The sequence below is a fragment of the Anser anser genome (assembly GCF_964211835.1).
Source record: "Anser anser genome assembly, chromosome: 3".
Classification (NCBI taxonomy): Eukaryota; Metazoa; Chordata; class Aves; order Anseriformes; family Anatidae; genus Anser; species Anser anser.
Window position 1 is genome coordinate 70082042 of NC_139722.1, and position 23193 is coordinate 70105234.

Consider the following 23193-nt stretch of genomic DNA (forward strand, 5'->3'; position numbering starts at 1 on the left):
CGTGCCCAACCTTTAGATCCTATTTGTTGCTGAGCAACTGAGTCTATTTAGACAGGTGATAAGTTCCTGCTCCATCTGGGACACGGTACCCAAGGACATTGTTCTGTGGCCCCTGCCACGCTGAGCTTGGTATCTGGATTTCTTTGCCCTGTCGTACATAATGCTTTTTTTTTTTTTTTTGCCCAGAACTTCACCCTTTATAGCAGTTTCAAGAGCTGGAGGTTGTCACAAAGCAGTAAATACGCATGCTCTGTGGAAGGAATGCATACATGCTCTTCACTAGGCAAAACCCGTCTTAAATTACAGGAAGTAAATAGGTAAATAAAGCACCTCTTTGCAGGTTGCTCTTGCCTCTGAAACTGTACTGCAGCAGGCCCTGCTCGTATTGGTGGCGCTTGGTTCCTCGCTGTGTGAAATCCTTTCTCCTCAGGAGAACAAACTTGCTTTATGGCCGTGGGGCCTTTCTCCTTCTTTCTCGTCACCTGTAGCCAGGGGAAGTTCACGTGCTTTTACACCTTGTCTCGGGAAGAGAAAGGACCGAAAAATTACCTGGGAGGCTGTTGGTGAGGGTCCCCTGCGTTCAGAGTCGTGCTAAGCAGAGCTCCTAAGATGGCCGAGGTATCTTTGTGTTACTGTAATTTGTTTAATGCCACCATATCTCTGGGAAGGAATTCACTCAGCTTTAAGAGTAAATAAGTAGAAAATAACTGAAACGAGGAAGCTGCGCAGCATTATGTGAGCTCAGTCCCTACCAACTACTGGGATCTGTTTGACTTCTGAGTGAATTTATATCAGGAAAATCAGACAAATAAGAAAAAGGGGACTTGCCCGCCCTCAGCTAAAACACTGTGTGTGCATACAGCGGGTCCATACGCTGTTAAACGAAGTGTACAAGAGAAAAAAAAAAAAAAACACCTTGATAAAAACGACGTCCCCAGCCGTTGCCCTCAACGGCCGCCGCCAGGTTTCAAACGGCCGCGGCGGGGCGGGCCCGCCCCATTTAAAAGCTGGCGGCGGCGCAGGCAGAGCCCGGCCGCGCGGCGTTTAACTGAGGTATCCCGAACACGCTCTGCACAGCAGCATTGGTGGTTCAGTGGTAGAATTCTCGCCTGCCACGCGGGAGGCCCGGGTTCGATTCCCGGCCAATGCAGTTACACTTTTCAACCTTTTTTTTTTTCCTCTTCTTTTCTTTTCCTTTTTTTTTTTTTTTTTTTTAAAGTAATAATTATTGTTAAAGAAAACAGCCACAACCTCAATACCTGCGCCGAAACAGGAGCCTTAATCGGGCGGCGACGTGCCACCAGCGCTCACGGCCGCCGGGCTGGAAGTGACGCAGCCGGATTTGCCTTCAAACCGGCGGCGGCAGGAGGCGGGCGAGGCGGGGCCATCCCCTCCCGTCCCGTCCCATCCCGCCGCCGAGGCAGGAGCGGCGGCCCCGGGGCTCCCGGCAGCCGCCACCGCGGTACCGAGCGCTCCCCGTGCCCCCGTCCCCCGGTCGCGGCAGGGCAAGCGGCGCTGCCGCCCTGAGGTGAGGGGAGGTGGCGGTGGGGACCCCGCGGGGCTCCTCAGGGGGTAGCGGGGTGCCGGGGTGCCGGTGCTCGGGGCGAGGAGCGGGGTCGGCGCTGCCGGGGGGGGCTCACCGGGGCTGGGGGCGCGGCCCCGGCCTCCCCGCCTTGGCCGGGGGATGCGGCGCCTCATGGGGCCCGCCGCCGGGCAGGCGCTGGCTCCGGCTTTGCGCTCCTCCCTGCTCTCCGCTTCTCTCTGTTCTCCTTCTTTTCCGACTTTTCTTAGTTCTTCCTCACACATTTGCGTTAGGTTTTTGCTGCAGGCCCTGCTAAACCCACCGAGCAGCTCGGTGGCTGAACGGTGGCTGTCTCACGGGGGGCCAGCGCCTGTGGAACAGGGTGTGAGCTCTGTGCTGTGGTGGTCTTTTGTTTGTGTATTTTAAGGTTTTTGACAAGCTCAGACTCAAAACCATAAAACTGGCAGCCAACAGCTCCTCTATATACAACAGTGTGATGATTCTTTGCATAAACAGCAGGCTAAGTGTGCTTATACTCGCGGGTGCCGGTGTTTCACCACCGTTGCTGTTAAATGCACTGAGCAGATGAGAAGCAGGTGGTTTAGTACCCCATAAGCCCAGCAACTGTAAGATTTCTTGGGTAATTGACACAATCACACTCCTGGCAACATTTGGTATCAACAAGTATATTTCAGAGTAGGATGCTAAAGCTGGAAGGGAACTCAGAGGTGATGTGGTCCCGCCACACAACGTTGTGAGCAAAAATTGACTCCTGAAAGCTCTTACTTTGGGTTTTTCTCTCCTCTGGTTTGCTGAGAGAGCTTTCTGAATTTCACGTGGCTGCTTTGATATCGAAGCCTGCATAGCAGACTGAAATAATGGGAGCATGAACACCTTGCCAAGACTCAGCTCTGGCGTAGTCCAAGCACCGAGGTCTGACGGAGGGACTCTGCAGAAATATTTTCCTTGTAGGGCTTGTGTTGTTCTCTGAGTCACATGAGGAGCTGACGGGTTCTACATAAAAACTGATAGACCCTGACTTTTTTCTTCCCTCCCAACATCTCAATATTATTATTTTTTTCTTTATGTGTGTTTGGGGGGTTTCTTAGTGTTCAGCTTCCCAAATTTAATGTGATCAACTTCAGATATTTCTTGATAATTCCTTAAAGTTGTTGTTGAAAACGCGACACATCCCCAGTGTTTTCATGATGATGGTCAGGCTGTTATCTTTAAAGTAAAAAAAAAAAAAAAAAAAAAAGTTCCCAAACCTCATTCTCCAAAGCTACAGGTACCTTGAACCTTGGTTAGTTCCAACCCATGCTGCTCCTGGCTGTTTCAAACTCTGGAAATATTTTAGGTGCTTGGGGCAAATGGTAAAATGTATTCTGTTACTGGAGATGGGTTAATTTGATGGGTTTCTTTTGTGTTGCTCTGTGGGAACCCGAAATACTCACAGCTAGTGTAAAGAGAGAGTATTGTGAAGTGTGTGTGTACACGTAGAATTAAACCACAAGACAAAGTACTGAGGTTATTTGTCTTCTGTCCTGCTCGTTGTCAACTTTACAAGCTTGTTGCTGTTGGGACGTAGATAATTTCACTGGGTATGATTCACGGGAAGGTCATAGCTGATAAGTGCAGCCTTGCTGCTTGGACATCCTGTTACGTGACAGTGTGAGGTATTTGAAAATACTTTAAAAATTAAGCGGTTTGGAATTAGATCCTTTTAAAAATTGTTTTCTAAATCTGTTCAGGTCCAGTTTAGCTCTGGATTTCTGTGCACTCGCACCTCTCCCGCAGGTGTTTTCCACGCTGCCCTGAGCTGCCACAGTGTGCTGCGGCCTTGTGCTGCAAGCCGTGCGCTGGCTTCAGGTCAGAGCGCTCAGCCCGCTGTCCTGGTGCGGGTTCTGCCCTCACAAACACAGCCAGCACACTGCTGGAAGCCCCTGGGGGCTCTCCTGGCCTTACGAGGCAATGCGGACCAACAAACGAATACATATGTATATATATAATAGTTTATATATAGTCTCTTGTGTTTTTAGTACCACCAATGAAACATAGATTCTTGCGATTTTGTCGTATGTTTGAATTACCACCTTTGGTTACGTTATAAATTTAACCGAGCGCCTTTCTCATTTTTTTCCTCGTTAGATGTTAGCTCATCTTTCTTCTGTGTCCGGTCCTTCTTTCTGTCCATCCTCCTTCTCTCACCTAAAAATCACATTTGCTTGTTTGTTATGTGCAATACTGTCATCAGGGTCCCAAGCTTTCATATCTTCCTAACCTAGCCTCATTACCTTCTTTTTTTTTTTTTTTGATTCCTGCTGTTAGTTCCTTTCCACTTGTAAAAGTTGGTCCCCTCCACTCCAATACTTAATCAGAATTGCTGTTCTGCTTGGATTTCTCTAATAATACTATGTGTTCCTTCAATGTTTCATTTTACTTTTCTTCTCTTTTCCTTTTTTTTTTTTTCTATATGACTTCTCACGGTGTTTGAAAGTCTGGCTTGGCTTTAGTAACTTGCTATTACTTGATTTTTAAAGCCTTCATTAGCATCTTGCTCAACGTGTGATTTCAGAAGCGTTAGTCATCCGTTTGGATTCACAGGACAGGCAAACAGGTGTATCTGGTAGGATGAGCATGAGTGGAAAAGCCTGCTCCTAAATATAGCAGTAAGAACTTCAGTAATATCTGCGTGATGATCCGTGCGGCAGCTGGCAAACACCTTCAGGCTCTTTCTCCTGAGGTAAAAAACAAAACTTCCAAGTCAAGCTCTGTCTCCACAGCTTAATTAGCACGGGATACGGCGGTGTGTGGAGTTGCTGGCCACGCTCTCTGTATCAGTTTGTACACATCCCCGTGGCTAGCTCGGCGAGCCTCTGGCCAGGGTGAGATTAGGGAGGGTACAGGTCCTGCGCGTGGCTGGGTGTGAGCTGTCGGGGGCCACCTTCAGCTGTCCTGTTGGCAAAGTTTTGCCATCTGGGCTGAAACTTTTCTCTGCGGCTTCGAGGGAAGCTGAGGAAGAAAGAGAAAGGAAGGAAAAAGCTATGCTGGCTCAAGAGCGGGTCAGCTGTGTATTCATGCATAAAGCTACTGGGGAAGGGAACAGAAAAAGGAGGAGTGGAAGCCTTAAACTATTTGATATGTACATAGCAGCTCATCTTCACGGTGGGGACTTCACATTTTAGCAGTGTGACTTCTGAAACCTCTGCTAATGTGTCCGGATTTGACCATGACCTGGTCTTGAAATATGTTCAGTCTTAAGTCTGTTTATTGCGTGCGTGAATTCAGTGCCTCTTACATTCTTTAAATAGTTGATCTGTATCAAGTATGCTTCATCCCAGGGCTTAGCACTAATTGCTTGCTTGCAATTGCTTCTTACTGGTGCTGGGTAAAGGTGCTGAAACACGAGCAAGAAGACTCTCCTGCAGGCTTGTTTATTTGCTCATTTTGATGTTGTCTGTGCTTGGGTCTAGGAAACTTGGGAGGAGAGCAGGGCAATTCTCAGTGTGAAAGAAACAGGGAAAGTAGAGGTGGTGCAGGTATCTTGGAGAGAAAGGGGATAGGATGTGTAAATAATGAGTAAAACCTGAGGAGGACTGCTATGTGGATGAAGGCAGGACTGTAAAGAATAAATCTACTTGCTAGCTATTCTATGCTAGTCTAGCTATTGCAGTACTTGTGCAAATAATAATTCTGTGCTATTCTAATCTAAAAGTACAGATTCTGCTAATGCTACAAAGTAGAAGAGGTCACATTCCATAGTGTTTGCTCCCAGAAAGCACTTCTGGGAAAAACAGCGTGGTTTGAACAATATGTTAAATAAAGTGGGCAGCCACACACCGAGTGTTTAATTCTGGCTTTTCTTTACATTTCAGTGGTATCTGACCTGCCTCAAAGCGGAGGCTCTGATGTTTAAAAATGAGGGTGATGGGAAGGGGCAAGGTGGGCATGGAAGGTGGATATTTGTTTCAAGGAAATATTTAATAAAACTGAAGATCTGTTTACAAAAAAAATAAGGGAAAAATGTTTTCCACAATGCAGAATCAGGCTGTTAAGCTTATATATGGGGAATACTAAGGCAAAAAAAATAACAGAACTTAATGTATCTGGCGGAAAAACTTTATTTTTAACTGCAGATCATTGTAGTATGGGGGATGTTGTAGCACTAACAATAAAGTACCAAATGAAGAGGGAAGGAGATTATGCAGTTGCGGTTTGTAAAGGTGTGTTAAATCTGCATGTCTTGTACATAATTTTAAACAGAATCCTCATCGCATGAAGTGAAAATTTTCACTTCTACCAACAGAGAAGCAATTTGCTTTTTGTATAGGTGACATTCATTCTGGAACCTTTTTCTAACCAATGTATTTTGCTGTTTCTGTGCTTTGATATGTCTAGTGGGGTAACAATCATGTGAAAATAGTTGCAAAAATTTGCTCTGTTCCTGGCTTGTGGGATTTTTTTCCTTAATGTGTTCACTATCCTTTTCAGCTTCATGTTGAACATGAGCCTTGTTATGATCAGTGAGAATGTAAAGCTGGCTCGTGAATATGCCTTACTGGGAAACTATGACTCTGCAATGGTTTACTACCAGGGAGTTCTTGACCAGATGAATAAGTACCTCTACTCTGTCAGAGATACCTATCTGCAGCAGAAATGGCAACAGGTAAATAATCCTTTTCTGGGACATTGAGGATAAAGCATTAAGCTAGCAAAAATTGCCTTGTTTGGTGAACAGAAATCCGAAAATATTTGCAGTGCTCTCTGATAAACTTTGGTGTTATTGTACAGACATATGTAAGGCTTCATTAAGAATTCTGGCTCTGACACTGACAAATAGGCAGTGAAACTCAGCGGTGGGAGCTGGTGCAATGTCTGGCTTGTCAGCTTCTTTTTGATGAGTGCCCCTCTTATGCTGAAGCTTTTTTTCCAGCTGGTATTACTTTGAATAGTCATATTTCTCTATGTTTCAGTAGTGTGACTTACAGATACTTAATAGAAACTGAGTTGTGGCTGCCGTGTTAACTTATCCTTAACATGAGGCATCGTTTCTGCATTGACATTCAGTCGATAAGGTAAAAAGTCGATAACTCTTTTCTGTCATACTCTTTTCGTGTGTATTGTTTAACACAGAAAATTTGTCAGAAGTCTTTTCAATGTTAAATTCAAAATCTTTGTTTATTCTTTAAGTGTGCTGGGAAAGGCAGAAGAACATTTTTAATATCTGATGTGCATTATTCTTGTCTCTTTAAGTAGGATCAGGTAACTTATGAAACCTTGTGGAACCCATCCAGGCATTACATAGGCTTAAACAGAAGATTACGACAAACTTACTTGCACTGAGTGTAATCTACCTTTTTTTCTATTTATCAGGTTTGGCAGGAGATAAGTGTGGAAGCTAAGCATGTGAAAGATATAATGAAAACACTGGAGAGCTTTAAACTAGACAGTACTCCTTTGAAAGCTTCACAACAAGAATTACCAGCTCATGATGCAGAAGTCTGGTCTTTGCCAGTACCTGCTGAACGGAGGTAAGAGGAAACCTGGAGTCATTAACACTTATCAGTGTAAAATATGCTTTGACTCCAGCCTGCTCCTGTGCAATTTTTGTTCCAGAGCTTGTATGACTTATAATACGTCAGCCACGTGCCGCCATTTCTGGTGGTGGAGATGCCACTTTGAGGCATCCTCCTTCAGAACACTCTGAGGCTTTTGTCCTTTATGGGCCGACCAATGTCAAGGTTCTTTGTGCATGCATTTGTTCGGTTTTTCTGAGTTGAGTTAAACTTGTCATTCCGTGGAAGCTCAACTCTATTCCTGAATTGCTTTTCATCAACTTTAAAATGATTCCGCATGTATCTGACACGACAAGGATGAAATGTTACCAGAGTAATGGGAAAACCTTGAAGTGTCCAAGTTCAGTTCATTTTGCGTAGCAAGTTGGTGCCCTGATCTCCATGAACTGGTTAGTTACGCTACAATATGCTGCTGTGGTTTTTTTGTTTGTTTGAAAGTTTGAAACTTGGAGCAGTTTCATTTCAAATAACTGTAAGCCTCACACCTACCAGGGCCTGATATCTACTAGAAAGACAACACAGCAGGGCTCAAGCGATCTAGGAGATTTCTTGAGTGCACTGATGGTAACTTCCTAGCACAGGTAATTAAGGAGCCAACAAGGAAGGATGCTTTGCACGTGATACTGAAAGGAAGAACTGAGGACAAGGGCAACGTTGGCTGCACTGACTAATATTACAGAGTGTGAGATCTGAAGAAGAGGTAGGAGAAACATGACCACAACCTTGGATTTCAAGAGAGCTGACTTCAACCTCTTCAGAGAGATGCTTGGAAAAATAACATGTTATGCAGCCATGGAGAGGGGAAGGGTCTAGGAGATCTGGCTGGTACTCAAGGATCACTTCCTCCAAGCTCAAGAAAGGTCCAGTTTGACAAGCAAGAAATGAAGTAAAGGTGACGGGAGGCCTGCATGGGTGAGCTGAAGTGAACTTGGACCAAAAGTGTGCAGAGGTGACCCAGGAGAAGTACAGAATTGCTATCGGGTCTGGTAGGAACAGGATTAGAAAAGCGGCAGCCAGTCTGGAGTTGAATCTGATGAAGGGTTACAAGAAACAGTTCTATAAGTACATAAACGAACATGGGCGCACTGATGAATGGGGCACGGGAACTGGCGATGGGTGTTGTGGAGAAGATCAAGGTACTTAATGCCTTCTTTGTCTCAGCTTTTACCAATAAAACTGGTGTTCAGGAATATCCAGGCCCCTGAGACCAAAGGGAAAGTCTGGAGCAAAGACACCTCTCCCTCATTGGGGGAGAACTAGGTTAGAGAGCACTTGAACAAACTGAAGGTACCGAAGTCCACATGTCAGATGGCTTGCACATACAAGTGCTGAGGGAGCTGGTTGATGTCACTGCGATGCCACTCTCGGTTATCTTTGAATGGCCGTGGTGACCGGGAGAGGTGTCTGAAGACTGGGAAAGATCAAGTATCACTCCTGCCTCCAAGAGGGTAAGAAGAAATGTGGGGAACTACACATAAGTAATACTTGGGAAGATGGTAGAGAAAATCTTTCTGGAAAACATTTCCAACCACGTGAAGGACAAGCAGGTGATCAGGAGTTGTTGACATGGATTTACAAAGGGGAAGTGATGCTTGACCAGCTTCATTGCCATCTACAATGAGGTGACTGACTTGGTGGATGATCAGATGTTATTTACCTCAACTTTAGTAGATATGGTCTCCCACAACGCTGTTGTAGGCAGGCTGACAAAGTACAGGTTAGGTAACTGGACAAGCTAGGTGGATTTAAAACCTTGCTGAATGACTGGGCTCAGAGGATTGTTATTGGTGATATGAAGTCTATTTGGAGACGAGTCATTATACCTGGAGTGCTCTGTCTATTTTGGGTTTCCCAGTATTGAGAGAGATCGACTTACTGGAGTGAGTCCAGCACAGGGCACCAAAGGTGGTTACTTGAGGAAGAGAAAGCTCAGGAGAATCTTGTCCATGTGCATAAATACCTGATGAGAGGGAATGAAGATGTGGGAGCCAGACTCCTCTCACTAGTAGCCACTGACAGGCCAGAAGGCAACAGGGTCAAATTAAAATGCATAAAGTTCCACCAGAACATAGGAAAATGCACTTTTACTGTGGGAATGGTCAGACACTGATGCAGATCTCCCAGAGAGGTTGTGGAGTCTCCATCGTTAGAGATACTCAGTATCTGACTGGACACAGCCCTAGGCAGCTCACTCTAACCCTGATGGAGCGGGGGGGCTGGACTAGATGATGTTAAGAGGTCCCTTCCAACCTAACCCAAATAATTATGTGATTATGTAAGTTATAACACGTGTGTCGAAAACATAGTATTTTAAGTGACTCCGTTTTTGCAAGCTGGGGGTTCTGAGAGGAGAGCTTTGAGGGACAGGGGAAAAAATAGCATGTGTTTTCCCTTTGAGAATCTTGACAAGACATCTTGATTGGTGTTCAGAAATGCTTTTTATAAGTTATTTTGTGTGTGTGTGTTTCTCTGCATTTCCCTTTAAAACAAAAATGATACCTCTCTGAAGTTAAAATCTGATAGAAGCCAGCTCAAAATGTAAAACGAAGCTGTTTTAGTTAGTCCTAGGTTATGCCAGCAATAGAATGATAGTGAGTGATGGGAGAGATCGGACTTTTTTTTTTCTTTTTCCCATTGAGATGTAAAAATAATATGTTCCCAAGAAACACTTGTGCTTATTTGAGTTGGAAGTGAGAACAATTGTGATAAAAATGAAATTATATATACATTTTTTTTCTTTTTCTAAGCTTCAAAATACTAGAATTAGTTTTATTTGTGAAATATGCAAAGCAAGAAGCTTGCTTTAAGCAAATAATGAGCCCCAAGCTTGTGGCAAAGGGAAACTGAACGTCTAGTGCCTATCTAAAAACGTCTGTCTTGTTTCTGACCTACATGTTCTGTATGGTGACTTGTAATGTTGTTGGTGCCTTTAATTTCACTGAGTGCAGCATCAATATATGCAGATAAATTTTTATCTTGAGCAAAATGGTTTTTATAGCTTGTAACCACTTGATGTGGTTATTTAGTGCTCACCAGCGACTTTGCACTGAGGCTTTTTGCATATATTACAACTAATTAGACCTTCGCCAGGACCCAGAAAACGTCAGTCTGCTCAGTGCAGCGATTGCAGAGGTCACAATAATCGCATAAGTGCAGCTGTCAGAGGCCCTCACCGCCCATCCTCTCGAAATCCCAATGATAAAGGGAAGGCAGTCCGTGGCCGGGAAAAAAAGGATCAGCAAAATAAAGGAAAAGAGGAAAAGGTAAGTTTGCAGACAGCTTCAGGATGTTTAGAAACTCAGTCTTGTTTTCTTGAATATTTTATAAAATTAGATGCCTATAAATTATTTCTTCTTTTCAAGTCAGTGTGCCAATTTTAATCTAACTTCATAAGGTATCTTTGCTTTATGGACAGTCTTGCTGTGCAAAATGTGCAAAATGGATTAATTTAAGCAAACAGAAACCTAGTAATAAAGCCATCCAGAGGAAGTAATCTGCCAAATGTGGGATTGTTCACTGCAATTTGGAGATAGTTGTTTAAGATTATACCATTTAATTACTGACAACAAGCTTGATGGAGCTCATTTAAATGTGATGTCCCTGTGGGTTTTTTATTGCTTTTGTATAGTTTAGACTGAGATTGACTTGCCTATTCCAAAGCATTTCAAGATTTATTTAGTCTTAAAGAGACACTTTTGCCCACTTTTTGTTCTTGTTGATGAGATGTGCTATTAGCTCCAGATTCTAGAGCAAACAAAAACCTGACATACTTCATGAAAGAGAATGATGTGGGATCTATTCTTTTCAACTGAAGTGCTTGAAATTTTGTTCCAGTCTCCATAAATTTAGCTAATGATCATAGTAAGGGATCATACTGAGGACACTGTATTCATGTCCATGTACTAAAGTTTCTCTTAGTTCCAGCAACCTTATGGTGTGGGCAAGGTGTTATGGCTTGTGCAAATAGTATAAACTACATGGGTAGAAATGTTTACCCATGAAGTTTGATACTTTTAGTTAGTAGGAATTAAATCACATTCTCTTTGAGTAATGGTCCTCGTTCAAAGGACATACATATGCTGAGGCAGGATAGTGTGGATTTCTTTTTCTTGTTTGTGGGTTTTTTTTCAGTTCTATCATACTTAGTGCTTACTAAGTGTATAAAAGAAGGGATATGTTTAGTGCTTTTATTCGCTCTCAGTTGCGTGATCTCTGCTGTTTGAGTCTACTCAACTGTGTAGCTTCTTTTCTTCTGACTAGTGCAAAGGTGCTTCTATGTTCTTGTATGCTTATATAAGTTATTTAGCTTTCCTATTACTTTTATGGACTTTATGCCGATCAGCTTTGCTCAAGCTACATATGGAAGTCCCGCTTCACTTTTTTTTTTGTCTGCTTGACATATTTATGATACCTACGAGATGTGAGTTATAAGGTGCCACACTAGGCTAGGTTAATCCAGTTTCACAGAGAATTCCCCTGCCCAGCTAAGTACTGCAGATAGTTTTCAACTCCTCTGTGAAAAGAGGCAAACGCTGTTATACTGGGACAGGTGTGTGCAGTTTTGATTACCTACTGAAGCAAGAAACCGCATCGTTGCAATATGCTGGCTTTGGGGAGAAGGAAATGGGACCAGAGCAGTACAGAAGTGTGAGTGAACCAAATAAATACTGCAGTGCAGCAGTAATACAGATGCCTCATAACTTTTGTGCTGTTTTACATTGCCTTCTAGAAACTTGTGGTCTTGTTATGAAAACCCATTAGTAGCATAACCATTATAAAGTATTTACACTGCTATATCCCTTCTATGTAGAACAAATCCACATCTGAGATTTCAGAGTCTGAACCAAAGAAGTTTGATAGTACTGGATATGATAAAGACTTAGTAGAAGCTTTGGAAAGAGATATCATTTCTCAAAATCCCAACATTCGATGGTAAGTTTGAATACTGTTGCCAGATCTGAATTGTTGTTTGCTTTTTTCTCTTGTACATTATGATAAGAATTAAATATTTTAGCTTATGCTTATATATAAAAAGTACATAAAATCTTTCCTTAAATAGTCAGCTAAGCCTCTTGTGTAGTTGAATATTTTTAGAACTTGTTTACTCACCTGTACAAAACTCAGTCTCTTCTAAGAGTCCTGATGCCAATTTTTGAGACGCTATTTTGTAATGTGTAAGGTTCTATTGTCTGACAGCGTCTCTTCATTTAAAACCTGTTTTGTTACCCAGGGGTGTATCAACGTAGAAGACCAATTAACAAGGAAGTTATGTCAATATAGGAACCCTTTGAGTTCTTGCTGGACATGATATGACTGCCAGTATAAAATATAACCATGTGTCAGAGCCTTTACATAAACGTGTTAAATATTAAACCGTATACAAAGGAGGTTTTGTGTTCTGAATGTTTCCAAGCTTATGTGATTTTTGTGGGGATTAAATGAGCAAAAATCTGGCAAATGAAGTAGGCTTAAAAAAAAAAAAAAAAGAACAAACCCTAACAACTTTGTATGCATAGGACATCTATCATGTATCTCAGTTTAATATGTGAATATATGAATCAATTTTTATACTGAATCTTAAATTACAACTTCAGATTTGAAACTAATTTTTCCACCTCATATGTTTTGTAACTGAAATGTCACTTGGGCACACACTGTAAGTGGAATGCCCTGAGAGTTAACCTCAAGAAAATAAGGCAAGCCAATAAAATTTTTAAGAATTAATACACTTGTAGCTTTGAAAAAGAATTCTAAAAAATTATTCCAATTCATCTCCATTTACTGGTCTTCAGTAAATTGTTCTCGTAATGATGAAAGATAGTATTCAAATTTAAGAGGCAGCCAACTTCTTAGCAAAAGAGGAGACCGTCATCTGTGACTAGCATAAGTTTACCCGTTTACCCAGCTTGCCTTATTCTGCTTATTTTTGCTGTGAGTAAGAACAGCAGTGCTTTAGTGAAATAGGTTATGCCTCTTTGCTTTAGCATGCAGCAGGAGTCTACAGGCTGGTTGGCAACTCTGGTTGTACGCCTTTGCCACTAGAACTTAATTAAATCCAACTCATTGGTCTGAATTATTGAAGAGCCAGTACATAACATTGAGTTCTGTTGCATATTGATTTCAGCTGTGGACTGATTCTTTTGCAGCCTGCCTGAGTCTGTCAAACAACTTTCTCTTTCTTGTCAGGGATGATATTGCTGATTTAGTAGAAGCTAAAAAGCTGCTCAAGGAAGCTGTAGTTTTACCGATGTGGATGCCGGAGTTTTTTAAGGGAATTAGAAGACCATGGAAGGTATGAAAAAATCTGATCCTGTGATCATAAGTAGGATTCTGAGATTGGATCTTGGAGCAACAAGAAATTACAGGTGTCTTACAGTTTATATAAATTTTTTCCACTTTTTAATAACAATACTTATGGCAAATAGTACTAACAAAATAAAGGTATCAGACAGATAAATGCGGTCTTCAGCTGTATTTAACTGTGTTTTTTTTTTTTATTATTTTATTTTATTTTAATAGGGTGTGCTGATGGTTGGTCCTCCTGGTACTGGAAAGACCCTCCTGGCAAAAGCTGTAGCAACTGAATGCAAGACTACTTTTTTCAATGTTTCTTCTTCCACACTTACCTCAAAATACAGAGGAGAGTCTGAGAAGCTTGTTCGTCTGCTATTTGAAATGGTGATTGAAGTTTCTTGACATAAATAATGAAGTAGAATTACTTCTGGAATAGTGAAACCTTGCCAAGTTTTAGAATTTAGAGCATATGTAAGAGCTAGCTTTCGAAGCTTCAAACACGTCAGGACCTTCTGATTTGGCTATGTACACTGAAGATGTGGTTATTAGTGAACAGCTTCTAAACTAAAACATGGGGTCATCTTTATTTTCAGGGTTAACTTGTTAGAGATAGCTAGCTATAGGCTGATGAGTGCTGTAGGACAAGCTTGTAGGTAGATCTGGAAGGAGAATAATTGCTTTCTGGATGGAAACCCTATTTAGGCTGTGTGTGTGTTTTGTTGTTGCGGATGGGCGCTTTTTTTGTTGTGGTTGACTTGTATTTAAGATAAGTGGACTTCCAAACAGTACCAAGTATGTAGGTGGCTTCATAGCATGTAACGCTTGAAAATGCCTCAGAACATTGTAGTATTATTTTTTGTCACCAGGCTTGCGTGCAGTGTTTGCCAGGGTGCCAAGTGCTGAAGGGGGCAGCAGAGTTGCAATTACAGTAGTCAGGAAATAGAAGATTTTTGCAATATAGTGTGATGATATTTAATAAGTTAATATCATTACCATCAATTAAAAGAATGCATATACACAAAGGAGCACGTCATAAATGCTCTAGGGCAATCACTTTTATTATTGTAGACCCTTTTTGTTTGACTTCTTCCATTGTCAGAAGGGTTAGGGTTACCTTGCAGTTGACCTGTCTCTTGGACGGTCCTTATCACGGTGTCCTAGCCTGCTGTTAGTCCTAACTTCACCTGAGTTCTTATTCAAGTGTTCTGCGATGACTTTGACAAAGTTAAAAATGATGTTCCTAATGTTTTTTTTAATATTTAATAAGGTAATAGCCCTAGCAATTATGACTGCCATAAAATGTTCTGCTCAAATGTCGTTAATGGGTGCGCAGCTGCTCTGTAGCTCTGTGTGGTGGTCCCAGAGGCAGAAGGTTAGGTACTGTTTGATACTTATGGGCTGATTCATTGGGATAAGTGTGTCGTTACTCAACTCTGAACATGCTACCATTTCTTAAATGTGAGTAGAATGCCATTTCAGCTTCTGCTTTATCTTTTGCTTTCTTCAGGCTCGATTTTATGCCCCAACAACTATATTTATTGATGAGATAGACTCTATCTGTAGTCGCCGGGGAACCTCAGAGGAGCATGAAGCTAGCCGACGTGTGAAAGCAGAACTGCTAGTTCAAATGGATGGTAAATAACCTGATCACTCGGAGCTTCTGGGCTGGAGGAAACTTGAGGGGGGGGGAGAATCCAAATTTCATTCTTCAGATGTAATTTCCTTCAAAGACTCATATAAAATTGGGGCAAAAAACACACACACATGCTATTCCAACTGCCAGTGTGGAAGAAAAAAAGAAACCAATTATTTAACTGTCTTTCAGTATCTGAGCACTGACCTTGTATTACTTACCCACAATAATGAAGATTCAGTAGAGAATGCAAGACTTCAGAACTGCAGAAGGAGAAAAGTATAAATGTAGCAGCCAGCATGGCATTTAAGTTGTTACCTAGAGTACCATCTGCTTTTTACTTGTAGAGAAATAGTTCAAAATAACTGTCACCTGTTTCAATTTAAACTTCAAAGGCAGTTCATATACTTAATGTCTTTGGGATTTTTTTTCCTCCTAAAGTTATAAATTAAAAATGAAGAAAATAGTTTTGTAGAAGTGGTTGGGAGACTTCTCTTCCTAAAACACTGAGTTCATTACAGCTGTTTGCTTGATATTCAGCAAATCAATGAAGCTTAAAAGTAGGTAACTGAAATATTGTTAGAAGCACCCTTTTTACCACCTTTTTGGCAAGAAGGGAGCAGAAAGGAGCAACCAAAAAGTGCTAATCTCTGCAGTAATTTGTGATAGAATTCCATGAGTCAGGAGACTTGTATATTCTATTTCTCTGATGTTGATACCCTTTTATGTCTGAGTTTAAAGAGCAGCAGAGCTGTAATGCTGTTCTCATAACTCAAGTATGCATAGAAGCTAATTTTATTAGTAACAACTATTTGAAGTCCTTTTACTTGAGAGTTCATAAATGGTGCTTTATATGCAAATTTTCAGGCAGACTAGGTACAATGGCTATTCCCCAGCCCGGTCCTATGATTATATGCCAAAACAGTAAGTGCAGATCCTAGCAAGTTTAATGAAATACAACTTCTTCATTTAGCAGCAGTTTCACAGTGCTTTGGAGACTGAGGTGGTTTCCCTGTCTAAAAATTATGTTTTAGTCCACCGAATTTGAACATTCACTTCAGCAGTTCATAAGAATCCACTTAAGTATGTGAAACATTTGGCCTGAATTCAGAAGTGAACAAACTTTTGTTAGGGAATAATGCTGCTTTGGCAAGGCTGTTAGTGCGTACTGCCCAGCCCCTGCGTGCTGTTACACGACATTGGTGTGAAAATTCAAAACGCTGTAGTGGCAGAAATGAAAATAGCTCTGCTGTAGAAGTGTTCCAGCCATGATGGGAGGAACTTCCTGATCTTGTACAGCCTGTGCCATTGCTCCCAGCTGAACTGAGTCTGCATTTCTGCTTGCAGTCTGCCAGATAGTTGAAAACCTGACCTTTGTTGCACTTTATTTTTATTATTGCACTTCGACAGCTGCTTTAATATTACAGAATTGTGGGTATTGTTCTCTCTGTATGTCAAACTTAATAAAACATATGTACATTTTACTCTTTTCTCCAATGCAGGTGTCGGAGGGGCCACTGAAAATGATGATCCGTCTAAGATGGTCATGGTACTTGCTGCTACTAATTTTCCTTGGGATATTGATGAAGCCCTAAGACGCAGACTAGAAAAGAGAATTTACATTCCTTTACCATCAGGTATAAAGACCTGGGGAGAGGAGGGGCTGAAAAGACTGAAATCAAAACTATATCAAAACTCATTTAGTTTTGATTGTCTGATCTTAAAAAACTTCTTGATACATATATGCAAACTTATTTACAAATTTAGAATCAGGTTAAATCAAAACATTGAACACTTCCGTAGCAAGTGCAGTGTCCTTTTCCTTGTCCTTCCTCCTTATCCCTCTTCAATTCATTATGTATCGTCAGAAAGCAGATTGTAAAGGTCAATTTTCTGTTCTTTGATTAGCAAAAGGTAGAGAGGAACTCCTAAGAATAAATCTGCGGGAGCTGGAACTGGCAGACGACGTTGACCTTGCAAATATAGCTGAGAAAATGGAGGGATATTCAGGTGCAGACATTACCAACGTATGCAGGTATGTTAAGTGTGCATTGGTCGTGTTATTACTGCTACAAACTCTGAGAAAGTTGTTTTTAAATCTAATTTATGTGATTAAAATTGTTGGATAAGAATACACTGTAACTTGTCCTTTATGTATGGCTAAAAGGTAAAATACGGCATTCATGTTTACTTATATTTTTATTTGATGTTGCCATATGACAATGATGAAGAACAGTTGCAACATATTAATGTAAATGAGCTGTGATTTAGGTAAAATTCCACATTGCTTTATGTACACCAAATTCCTTGTGTGAGGAATATCCACAGGATGGTAGACTTCAACCGGTAGAGTTGCCGTTATTCCACTGAGCTCATACAAATGGATGTTCTGTTGAGGAAGTAACAGGTGATAGTGACAGAGGCCAGAATAACTGAAGTAAAAATATGGAGTGTTCTTTGCGATAAAGAAAAGGCGTACCGTATTGTGACAGCACAACAGCCGTGTACCTAGCACAGGAGGAAACCTCCTGTGCTCCAGTTTGTGCCCATTGCCTCTTGTCTTGGCCCTGAGCACCACTGAAAAGAGCCTGGCTCCATCTTCATCGCATCTTCCCTTCGGGTATCGAGATCCCCCTCCTGAGCCTCCTCTTCTCCAGGCTGAGCAGTCCCAGTTCTCCCTCAGCCTCTCTTCACAGGAGAGGTGCTGCAGTCACATCATCTTTATGGCCCTCCATTGGATTCTCCCCAGTATGTCCGTTTCTCCCTTGTACTGGGGGGCCCAGAGCTGGACACAGAGCTCCAGGTGTGGCCTCAACAACACTGAGTAGAGATAAGGATCACCTATCAATCCGCTGGCAATACTCTGCCTAGTGCAGCCAAGAATACTCTTAGTGTTCTTAGTACTGTTTGCATACAATCACTTAAATACCTTCTAAGCCTTCCCCCAGTTTTTTTTCCTTTCATTCCCTTTCCAATTGTTGATTGCTCTCTTAAGAGTCTAATATTAGATTTTACGTCTAAAATTTGCATTGGCACAGTTGCAGAGGTGATAAACTATGGAACCAGCAGCAAGTGACAACTGAAACTTCTCAAGATGCTGCTGTCCTCTAATAAGCACCTGTGTAATCATGCTTTCAGGCTCTGGAGGTAGCATTAAAGAGTGGCAGTGCTAGGCTGGACCTCCAAGTTGTGCCAACACAACCGTTGTGGGGCTGTGCTTTGAGCAGGCTAAGAGAACTGCTCCAGTTTTAAAACACTTCACGGCTTTCCTCAAAAGCAGATCCGTTTCTCGCCTGATTTCTAGTGCAGCTCTGCAAACGTTTGTCAGCACAGCTGAGAGGACATCCCATGCTGCAGGGATGACTGAGTGGCCCGTAGGCAGAGCTGTCACCTAAGGCTGCAGAGGGACTTTGGAGGCTTGGTATCATTTAGGAACGAACTTTACTCAGTGTCTGGGAAAAGAATGTTAGATGCTCGCAGTCAGTGCTGCATGGATTTGTTTTGTTTGTGAAACGAATTTGTGGTGGTGTTCTGCTCAGTTTAGGTGTGGGTCGTGCTTTGAAAGGAGTTTGTGCTGATAAGTTCATGTTATAAAAAAAGTTTATTAGGCCTGCTAGTTTGTGCATTTTAGCTGCAGTTTGCCTCTTCCAGTTTGCTTTTCCAGATACAGTGTTTGGTATTTGTAATGAATACTGCACTGGATACTACAACACTTGTTTAAAAGTCAGAATAATTGTAATGTTTTTGAGTGAATTTCACTTGTATGTGCATGATGTGGATTTCACTGTATGTGCATGATTGGAAACTAGTAAGAAAGTACTTACATTAGCCTGTGTGTTTACAGTTTGTTAATGATGTGAGGGAAGACATTTTAGACACGATTGTTTCATCTACTTTGAGACAAAAAGACTTCTGGCTGATCTTAAAGTGCTTTTGTGTTTCAGACTTGGTATACAAACACAGGCCAAGCTCAGATTTGCTGAATTTAACAGTCCTTGCTAGTGATAAGTAAAACTTAACTGGGCCAAGAACTCTGCTTTGCTCAAATTTTCTCCTACCTTAAAGAACTCGAGGTAAAATCCAAAGTTTGCTGAGCCAAAGTGAAAAACAGTCAGAGATACCAGAGCAGCTCCTGACAGTAAGCATAAAACCATGAAAAATGAAGGTGAAACTTTATTTTAAAAAAGCATATTCAGGACATGTAAAATCGCATCTAAGTTGCATATTAGATGTCAGTAGGAACTGACTTTGAATCATTGCTTGAGCAGAGCTTGAAGCTTGAAAGGTGTTGGGAACAGAGAGACTGCAGCGTATGGTTTCTTATTATTTGAGCATAGCTTGCCAGGCTCTCAGTGTGCATTCAAGAGAGCAGTCAGAGTCGGTGGTTGGTGTTGGAATATCGGCAAAATGACCTTACATAAGAAAGAGGTGGCAGCTGCACTTGATGATTTATGTATTTATTTATCTATTCCATGTAAACTGCTGACTAGAGGCAAATCAGATGCATGGCATACTTCTCTTTCTTTCCCCCTTTGCAGGCTGGGTAAAACTGGCTTTTAGATAACAAATGATGACGTAACAGCAAAGCATGGTGACATTTGACTAAGATGGAATTTAACAAAGCAACCCTCTCTTCATTGTTGCTGTTCTGAAGTTCTAGTTACTATTCATGAACTTGCTAAATAATTTGTTAGCAAATAGAACTCAGAAGTCTGTCAGTTACGGTTTCCTTTGGGGGAGAATCTGAAACAGAATGTGCTGAAACGATATTTCTAAATCCTCCTAGAAGACTATGTGTAAGATTTTTCCCCTCTGGATCCTCACCTGCTATTACGATATGATATATACTTTTGTGATGTTGCCTGGATTACCTTTGCATTTTTACTGCTAGACAAAATAGCATTTTCTTTTTAAAGCAGACTTTATAACAGTGAAATAGCAGGAACTTCGGTCTCCGTGTTTTCCATCTATGAAAGCATTCAGCTCATCAGCTGCTACTTGTATTAATGTTGGAAATACAAATGCAGTCAAACAATGCAGCAAGAAAATGTCTTCGTAAGCGCAGCAGTTGATACTTAATGAGACCAGAAGTTTGAGGAGCCAAAGGTTGAACAGGTTTTGTAGTTTACTGTTTAGTTTTGAATGTACAGACTGGAGGTAGATAACGTAGACCGCTCTTTCTTTGAAGCAGACTTATTTGGACCAGGAAACATTCAAAACACTCCAGCTCCTTCTTCTATACATGGGAGTAGTGAACCATTACTTCACCTTGTTCCTGCTTAAAAATGCTAAATGCAGCAGCTGCATCATAGGCACGCATTAGCCTTAGATAAACGGGTTAATCTTTACCTCATTTGTTCAGCTTGTGTGCTTAGTATAACAGCTATTCAGAGATCCAGTGAGGATAAATCAATGTTTCAAAAATATGGGTGGCATGGTATTGCCGGCTCTCCAAGCACTTAGAAATCTTCCTATAAAAGTTAAAAATTACTTTTTGTGTCTCTTTTGAATGTAACAGCTTAACTGGAATGTTCAAGCAACGGAACTTGCCATCCTCTATTGGGTAACTTCTTTTTTCTTCCTTCCCCATCCTTCCCACCCCGTACCTAACAGGGATGCATCGTTGATGGCTATGAGAAGGCGTATTGAAGGCTTGACACCCGAAGAAATAAGAAATCTTTCCCGAGATGAAATGCACATGCCAACAACTATGGAAGACTTTGAAATAGCTTTAAAGAAAGTTTCTAAATCTGTATCTGCTGCGGACATTGAGAAATACGAGAAATGGATAGTTGAATTTGGATCATGCTGAGTTGTCTTATCTTGAAGTCACCTTACGTCTTAAAAGAGCTTCAGAAGTAGTTAGTGTGTCAGTGCACTGCGTGCTCTTTTTAACTTTTGTAATTTAAGAGCAACAGATATCTAAATAAATATTTTTTAAAATGCAAATTCTCTCTAGCTGTCTCTGAACTAGCTCAATAGTTGCCTGTTTTTTCTCAAAGGTGAAAGCTATTAGCGGGATCTGCTTTAATCTTCAAGGTTTTAAAATATGAGTTAAAATTAATACTGGAACATATGCATCCAAGGGTCTGCTCTTAAAAAAAACAATTATACAAAAAAAAAAGCACAGAAAACCCTGCTAAACAAGTAAGGGATGCTGAAAGCTGAAAACCAGGATGAGCACACAGTTAAATGGATGGTTTTGCTCACTGACCTTAGAGAATTTACCCTTAACCTTTGTACAGGTTCTGTGTTAATGGCTTAGAAATGGCTTGAGATTTAGGACAGAATGAGAATGGTTCTAAAGTGACCATTTAGGTTACAATTTTAGATTTTGCTTAACAGTTGTCATAGTAACCGAAATATCTACAATTTCTGTCCATCTCATTTAGGATACCTGTTATTTTGGAAACACTTTTTCCAGCCAGCTCCTCTCAGCTGCTGACTGCAGTTCTTGCAGCTAAGCATCGTGCTATCCCACGAGTCAAATACGCCGAGACTTGTTTCAGCTGGCAGGTGCATGCTGAGTGAAAGTGCTTATGGGCCTCTTCAGATGCTGCAAGGCAGGTGAAAAGGGCAAATGGTAATGAAAACTAGGGGTCAGAGTGGAAGGCAAAGGAGCCCCAAGCACACAGGTCTGTAAATGCCATTATCATGAACATCTTGTTAATGTACTTAAAATTCACCGCTAGGTCATGAGTGACAGCTCGCCACGATGAAAAAGGGGCTTCAAGCCGGCCCAGTGATAAGACACGGTAGTAAAACACGGAGATGCAGGTAGTGCTGAGAGTTCCCGAGTCCCATGGTGGAGCCGGTGTGATGAACCCAGAAATGCCTTTAAAACAAACCAGCCCACCAACCAGAAAAAAGAAAACTACTACCTCCCTACACTGACTTTTTGTTTTTAAATCCCTTTCAACTCCTGTGCCTGGAAAATGTGATCTACCACAACTGGTGCACAGGACGCTTGCCCTTTCCTAACTCGTTGGCTGTGGTAAGGAGTCTTTTAACTGCTTTACAAAATGGTTCAGACTTGTCCCAGCTCAAACTAGCACTCCTTGAGAAGGCAGGAAATGTTTTGACTCGGGAAAACCACGGACATACTAAAGCAGAACACTAGCACTAAAACTTAAGACTTGATAGCTGCGGCTCTGTAGCACAGCAACGTTGTGTGGTAGCTGCTGTGCTTCTGTTCAAGTTTTACACTATTTTTTCACTTAATTTCTTGCAACTGATGGTGGTATTTCTTTCCTTGTGCTTTTTAACTTTGTAGATCACAATTCATAAAAAAAGAGGACTATTTAGTCTGGAAATTGGCTAATTTGTGAAGCAGTACCAACACTTTATCAGGCTTATCCACTCATTTACATCGCAGCTGTTTAGAACAGTGTTAAATCATGTTGCTGTGCAGGTGCTTGGTTTATAGTTTCACAAGTAAGGATGCAACAAGCACACGCTAACAGCTGCTCAATTTCCATCTGCATTGCAATTCATACCGTGCTTGTGCAATAAGGAAAAATTCTTCTATGCTGTCTGGCCACTCCCTCATTTTTTTCCTTAATTTTCAGCCTTATACATCACTTCTGTTTGAACTGTGGTAATGAAGTGGCTAGGTCTAGGTTTGCCAAGTGGCAGGAACACTTCCACGTACGTGGAAGAGGACTGTCTGTTCTTGTCTGTGCAGTCACCATCCCTGTGCTAGAGTCCTAACAGTTTCCTTATATTTCACCTGTCCTGTTTTCTTTCACCGAATTTCCTTCTTAGTCTATATGCCTCTAGCTCTAGCACCAGTTACGTTTTACACAGTCACGTTACCGTTGTGGTGGCTCTTGCAGTAGAGCCCTGGGAAAGCGCTGCGTGTGACTCCAGGGCTGTCAGTCGCTGCTGCCCGTTCCAGGTGAGCAGAGCATCTGCCCTGCTTGGGCCTTTCATGCTCCGCACCTGCCTGAAGCACCTGGCCGGCTGTGACACCACCTGCATCCTCAGCTGGGCAGCTGGCAAGGGTCAGGATCCTACTCTGAGGGCACTGAGCCTGAGTGTCTCCTGTAAATTAGAACGATGAAAAACTTAAAAAAAAGAAAACAACAACAAATAGTTCTGTGTATCTAATACATTCTGCAAACTGCTGTTTTATGTAGCAAAATAGGCATACACATAAACACAGTCTA

The 23193-nt window shown here is 41.6% G+C and overlaps 1 protein-coding gene and 1 long non-coding RNA gene across 3 annotated transcripts; one reads left to right on the plus strand and one right to left on the minus strand.

Annotated features, from left to right (window-relative positions):
• Window positions 1-330: 330 nt before the first annotated feature.
• On the minus strand, window positions 331-1332 carry LOC310896972. Its single transcript, XR_014581954.1, has 2 exons — window positions 1260-1332; window positions 331-515 (listed from the first exon to the last, which is right to left on the minus strand). It is a non-coding gene; the product is annotated as an uncharacterized lncRNA (long non-coding RNA).
• A 7-nt stretch (window positions 1333-1339) lies between these two features.
• On the plus strand, window positions 1340-20972 carry KATNA1 (katanin catalytic subunit A1). Of its 2 annotated transcripts, XM_083829985.1 has the most exons (11): window positions 1340-1528; window positions 6014-6188; window positions 6896-7053; window positions 10178-10361; window positions 11909-12030; window positions 13285-13390; window positions 13618-13776; window positions 14900-15026; window positions 16528-16662; window positions 16934-17060; window positions 20639-20972. In XM_083829985.1, exons 2-11 carry the CDS (start codon window positions 6018-6020, stop codon window positions 20835-20837), a joined length of 1488 nt encoding a protein of 495 aa, XP_083686111.1. In that variant the 5' UTR covers window positions 1340-1528; window positions 6014-6017; the 3' UTR covers window positions 20838-20972. The 2 variants fall into 2 exon arrangements, with proteins under 2 accessions (XP_083686111.1, XP_083686112.1); XM_083829986.1 differs by lacking the exon at window positions 6014-6188 and having other exon boundaries at window positions 1400-1528.
• Window positions 20973-23193: the final 2221 nt, after the last annotated feature.